Source organism: Triticum aestivum, chromosome 3B (assembly GCF_018294505.1).
Source record: "Triticum aestivum cultivar Chinese Spring chromosome 3B, IWGSC CS RefSeq v2.1, whole genome shotgun sequence".
Classification (NCBI taxonomy): Eukaryota; Viridiplantae; Streptophyta; class Magnoliopsida; order Poales; family Poaceae; genus Triticum; species Triticum aestivum.
Window position 1 is genome coordinate 632213375 of NC_057801.1, and position 6175 is coordinate 632219549.

The window sequence follows — 6175 nt, forward strand, 5'->3', positions numbered from 1 at the left end:
TTTTTCAATATTTTCAAATACTTGGTCAACATTTTTCATAATTATTCATCATCTTCATATAGTTGGTCAACATTTTCTAAATACTCGTTCAATATTTTTTAATACTTATTCAACATTTTTTAAATACTCGTTCAACATTTTTAAATGCTTTTTCAACATTTTTTTAATGCTTATTCAATATTTTTTAAATATTTGTTCAACATTTATCAAATACTTGTTCAACATTTTTATTAATTATTCAACATTTCTAAATACTTGGTAAATATTTTTTAAATACCCATTCAACAATTTTTAATATTTATTAAACATTTTTCAAATATTTGTTCAACATTATTGTAAGAGAGAGAGAGAGAGCGAGAGAGAGAGAGAGAGAGATTGACTATTCGTCACCATGGGTGAGGAATAGTTATTCTTCACCCCCTCTATTTTAATATCAATGCATTGTAATTTTACGTTCCGTAAATTTTGTCTTATTCAAAGGTAAAAAGAGAACGTAAGAAAATATATGATCACCGTAAAAAATCTTTTATGTTACGTAAAATTACAAATGTAACAACATAGTGTAAAATGTACATAAAATGCAATTTTTCTGGTATATTTTTTTCTAATTTTACACAATGAAACAATATATATATATATGTATTTTTATATATATAAATAATATTTTAAAGTATAAATAAAAGTACCAAAATAAAGCAAAAAACAAGAATAGAAAACAGAAAAAGAAACAAAAAAAAACCCTGGTCTCCGCCCGGTTGGGCCGGCCCATTTGGGGCTGCCCCCGACGTGAGGCTTGCCCCTTTCTCGCGTAAGGCGACAAATAGGGGCGCCCAGTAGAATCCTAGACTAACAACTGACGAGCAAAATCACAGCCCAAAGCCGAGCGAGCGTGCCGTTGCGAGCACACGGGCCTGTCCGGGTAGTGCGCCACGTAGATTCTACCCATCCTAAGGCATTAATCAGATGCATGTGAATGGACATAAAAAAATAGCGAACCAACCTGTGGTTCGATGGTTAGACGGACTGTTATATCCCCAGCTCACCAGGGTTCAAATCCTGATGCTCGCATTTATTCCTGAATTTATTTCAGAATTTCCGGCGATGCACATTCAGTGGGAGGAGACGTTCCCGTCGACGACGAGGTGCCTACGATGACTTCGTAAATTTCAAGATGATATGCCGGCGCGTGTGCGTTCATAGGGGTGAGTGTATGCGCGTGCATATGCGCTTGCATTTGTACTGTGTTCAAAACAATAACATAAAAAATAGAGAGCGCCGCTACATGCATGAGCAAATAAGGATCAAAACAAACATGCCCGGGCTGGCCATACTCGTCCGTGAATGTTTGAGAGGTCAAATTCGTGCTTTGTGATTGTAGATGTGTGTGGTTAGGTTTCAGTCGACTAAGATTTAACAAGTCTTTTTTTGCGAAATAACACTTGTATTACTCAAGAAGTTTAAGGATTACAATCTCGTCCAACAATATTCAGAACTTCCTCTGGACCAGAGCTCAGCCAGACAGCAGTCCGACCTTGCAGCCTACCAAAGTTGGCCATGAAATGGCTAGCATTATTAACATTGCGATGAATATGAGTAATACAAGTATCACGTACCCCATACTAATTTTGATCTCTCTAATAAAATTTAGACATGTTGCTCTGATCACTCTTTACCGTGGTAACGGCTTCCAAAGAATCTGATTCAATACATATTGGTGAGTGCACTGCAAGGGATAGACCCTCCTTTAGTGCCACCATTTCTGCTTCTAAAGCATCCTCATAAGTGAAAACATACCGGCAGGAGCTGAAGATAATAGACCCTGCATGATAACAAAGAATCATACCTACCCCAGCAGTACCCTTGGCCACCGAATCATTAGTATTAAATTTGACAAGTCTCAATTAAATGTACCACGTAACAAACAGAAAATCCTAAAATAAATGTACGAAACTCAATAATTGATCTCACGAATATAGCAGCGACTGAGGCATAACAAAGTCTGAGTCCACTGAGACTTGACAAGACTGATTGTGATTTGTACGTAGATGCCAGTGACACTGCTACGGGAATAGAGAAGCGTGGTGACGCGTTTGTTCTCATCTCTTCCAAAACGCATCCGTGGCGTCCCCGCTGGTTGCCGCGCTACCACGCGAGTGGTACACCATGTCACGGTGCGACGCATAACATAGGCACCGGGGCCGCCGGCGCACGGCCAACGCGCCACGAGTACCCGGGCCGCATCACGTGACCTGATCCTGCCTGCCGACTTCGCACCACGGAATTCAAAATTCAAGCGCGCTGCCGTCCCGTCCAACCGGTTGACGTTCCGCCACTCGCCCACTCCACTCGCTGCCCTCCGAACGGTCCGAAGCCACTAGAAACAAGAAGGCGCAGTGGATCCACGTACTACGTCCACCAGCGGATCGCATGGAGCGCATCGCTCTCCCCCTCCCCTCCAAATAAGCTCGTCCTGTCCAGCGCTCTCACAATCCATTTTTGCTCCGTGCGTCCGTCACTAGCGCTCGGAAGAGGAGTGGTTGCGCCCTCGCCCAACGGCTCGCCCGGCCCTGTGCCGCTTGTTGGCTTGCGCCCTTGTGCGGGGTGGAGTGGTTGGCTGCTGGTTTTGTGCCCATCGCCATTGCCGGCCGGCGCTGGGGGGCGGGCGGACGCACCCACGCGCGAGTGACGTGACACCACTGCGCGTCGCCTTGTTATATCCACCCCGCACCGCACTGATCCGATCCTCCTCGGCGGCAGCGAGCGCGGTCGGGTAAGGGAAATTTCGTGCGTGCGTGCGTGCGTGCGTGCGTGCGTTCGGCCGGCCATGGACGCGCCCTTCTTCCACGAGCTCCGGCGGCAGGCCTCGTCCTACCTCACCGGCAAGATCCGCTCCGCGCGGCTCGCGCTCACCGACGTCACCCCGACGCAGCTGTACGTGACCCCTCCCCGATCGACAATCCATTCCTGTTCTCCGTTTCATTTTCATGGTGTACCGTTACTCTGCTTAAGGCCTTACAGAGAGAGTGGTTATGGATGCAGGATGACTGAGGAGGCGACGAACGGCGACGCGTCGCCGCCGAACGCCAAGACGATGAGCCTCATCGCGCGGGAGGCGTTCGAGATCGACGAGTACCTCAGGATCTCCGACATCCTCCACACCAGGTGACCTTCTCCCTCTCGTTCACCGCACCGGATCGATGCTCTTCTCTTCCTCTCCGCCCGTCGTCTAACTCGGGGCAGCATCGATGGATCGATCTTCAGGCTGGCGACGTTCGACAGGAGGCAGTGGCGGGAGCCGTACAAGGCGCTGCTGCTGCTGGAGCACCTCCTGACGCACGGCCCCCGCAGCGTGGCCCTGGAGTTCCAGAAGGACCGGGCCGTCATCCAGCAGATGGCCACCTTCCAGCACATCGACGAGAGAGGGTTCGATCTCGATCTTCTCCTCTTCCTGCACACGTAATTCATTCTTATTCAGTCCTTAGGCTGAAAATTTTCTGATGTTCTTGTGGGATTTGCGGTGCAGTTTCAACTGGGGCCTGACGGTGAAGGGCAAGTCGGAGCGGGTGCTAAAGCTGCTGGAGCGGGGGCCGTTCCTGGAGGAGGAGCGCGAGCGGGCGCGCAAGGTGGCGCGCGAGATCAAGGGCTTCGGCAGCTTCAACCTCAGCAGCAGCGGCGGCTCGCGCGCGGCGCCGCCGGTGTACTCGCGCAGCCACTCGCGGTACGAGGACCGGCCGTGGAAGGAGGAGGACGGCGAGGAGGAGGACAAGGAGAACCTGGTGTCCCGGCCCGACCCGAGGAGCGTGCGCGAGGAGGTGGCGGAGGAGCTGCACCACCGCCACCCGTTCCACGGCTTCGGGCAGCAGCGGCAGCCGGAGGCGATGCTGCTGCTCAGCCAGTGATTGGGAACTTGGAGAGGGATGAGCGCCGTCGCCTCCCCCCACTACTGTACTGTACTGTACTGTACTGTACTGTATGTCGGTGTCAGCGTGTGATCTGGATCTGAAGAAGAAAAGCGTGTGGTGCGAGGTCAGTGGTTTGCTGACGTTGCTGAATGCTTAGGCAGCAGCTCTTTTCTTCCTCTCTCGTGTCGTACTTGTACATTCTCTCGATCCCACGTTCCTTGAGCAACTTCTGAACCGTGTTCAAACTGTCGCCGTCTGAACTGTGTTCCTATGGTCTGAATTTGATACTAGTACATGAATGAACACGGAACAACAACTTCTGAACCCAGGATGCAAAGTTCTCAACTTGACAAATGAACAGGTCCACAGTACGTCATGCGATCTACATCTGATTATAATTTACCGTAGAAGATAGGTGGGTGGAATCAAAGATTCTCAGAAGTTCACTGAATATATACTGCGAATTATGTGCTTCCAGTTCTAGCAGAGGAAAATCAGGCAAGGCTTACCCCAGCAAGACTACACGGGCAAGGGAAAATTCAGCACACAGGAGGATCACAGAACACAGGTTCGTGTTGCACGACAGTTTCTCTATAAAAACCCCGGTGTAAAATTTCCTCATCAAAGCCTAACTTTTCACGCTTTCAGTTTCGGTGCAGACCTGCCTAAAAGCCTTCTTCTTTTCTCATGCCAATGGGTAGTCATCATCACATCACATGGTTTACGGTCATGACTACAATCGTTTTCAACCTACTCTTTCCATACAGCTACAGCAATAGTTGCTACACTTGCTAGTAGCACTAGTAGCCAGGGTAAAGAAGAGCGCCAAATGACGCATGGCCACCTGCTGCCCAAGAAAATGCATAGTCACCTGCCAAAGATCAATATGCACAACAAATGTTCAGCATCACCAACTGTTTGTAATGCCTTCTTAACGTTTTGGCTCTGCCAACATGCTCACAAAATTTCAGTGTACAAAATACGTGGCTGCATACAAATCGAAATTCGCGCCGACTGTGGAAATCACCGATACTTTGACAATACCAAGTTTCTGTTATGTGACTACAAGTTTCCGACAGTATATATAAAAATTAATAATGAAAATTAAGCACACACATTCCAAAGTAATCCAAAAGTAAGAAAGCAACTTACATACAACAAAGTAGGAAAGATAATAAAATGAAATGACTGGACATCCATTGTTGCAAAAGAGGTGAAAAGAATGTGCTGCAAGGGTTCAGAAACATGTGGTGAAGTGGCACCTCATAAAGTCGATAAGTGGATTTTGTGGCTATCAAACACACAGCCGAAGGGATTTCGCTGCCTCACAAAACGAAAAATGTTATTCCCTCAATACTGAAAGCTGCGACATTTAATTTGGATAGGAGGCAGTATTTGATTTCCCAACTAGATAATCATAAAAAGAAAGGCAGTACAATAATATGCACATGCTACCGGGAGACCACAAACTAACTTCCACTGCTGTATCAGTCAAGAGTCTCCACTGACACCAAATGTGCCCTACCAGTTTGGATCATCTGAATTTGCTCCATGCCTCTTTTTTTTTCTCCATCTAATTATTACTAGCATGTGGTGTGTCTAACTTGTATTCTTTGATTCTTTCACATCTTTCAAATCCTCAAAAAGCCACAGTAAATAATCTATTATGGCTAAAAATACAGAAGCATATCTAATTTTCCTTGGACTCCAGTCTACTGATCAACAAATTACTTCCTAGACTAATGTGATGTCAACTGCTCCGTAATTCTGCGCCACTCGCATAAGAACGAGAAAATGCGGTATATATCACTGAAAACACTGATTTAATCTGTTTTTACATTTTCTAACAAATTATTAAATTCTACAACCACCTGTAGTAACTATGCAAAGTACATGCAGATACATCACGTGTGTGCAGTTCTTCTTTTGGAGAGCATATGCCAGATTTCCATGGTGCTCATTTTATGTGGCAGCATCATAGCACATGGAACAACAAAAATGGATATCCCATACCCCATTGTTGCACACTTGCAGTACTCAAGTAGTTAAAACTACACAAAAGAGGTTTGTTAGACTGTATTTACATGTGTATATTGTAACGTTGTATACCACCTCATTATATATATATGTGATAGGCCACCCCTAGAGGGTTGTGCCGGTTCCCCCAAAGCCTATTGTCTTACATGGTATCACACTAGGTTACGTCCGCTTCCGCCTAAAAACCCTAAACCGCCGCCGCCGCCGCCGCCGCCACCGCCGCCGCCGCCGCGCCC

At 47.0% G+C, this 6175-nt stretch overlaps 1 protein-coding gene across 1 annotated transcript; it reads left to right on the plus strand.

The window, feature by feature from the left end:
- The first annotated feature begins 2400 nt into the window (after positions 1 to 2400).
- Positions 2401 to 4230, plus strand: LOC123071376 (epsin-3). The gene is made up of 4 exons (XM_044494916.1): positions 2401 to 2931; positions 3040 to 3162; positions 3262 to 3423; positions 3524 to 4230. Exons 1-4 carry the CDS (start codon positions 2825 to 2827, stop codon positions 3897 to 3899), a joined length of 768 nt encoding a protein of 255 aa, XP_044350851.1. The 5' UTR covers positions 2401 to 2824; the 3' UTR covers positions 3900 to 4230.
- The last annotated feature ends 1945 nt before the right edge of the window (positions 4231 to 6175 follow it).

What these genes read in the sequence shown, in the direction of transcription:
- LOC123071376 (XM_044494916.1), top strand. Translation starts at nt 2,825, where the DNA reads ATGGACGCGCCCTTCTTCCACGAGCTCCGGCGGCAGGCCTCGTCCTAC. An exon ending in GACGTCACCCCGACGCAGCT is followed by an intron (nt 2,932 to 3,039) that starts GTACGTGACCCC and finishes TTATGGATGCAG; the next exon opens with GATGACTGAGGAGGCGACGA. An exon ending in TCCGACATCCTCCACACCAG is followed by an intron (nt 3,163 to 3,261) that starts GTGACCTTCTCC and finishes ATCGATCTTCAG; the next exon opens with GCTGGCGACGTTCGACAGGA.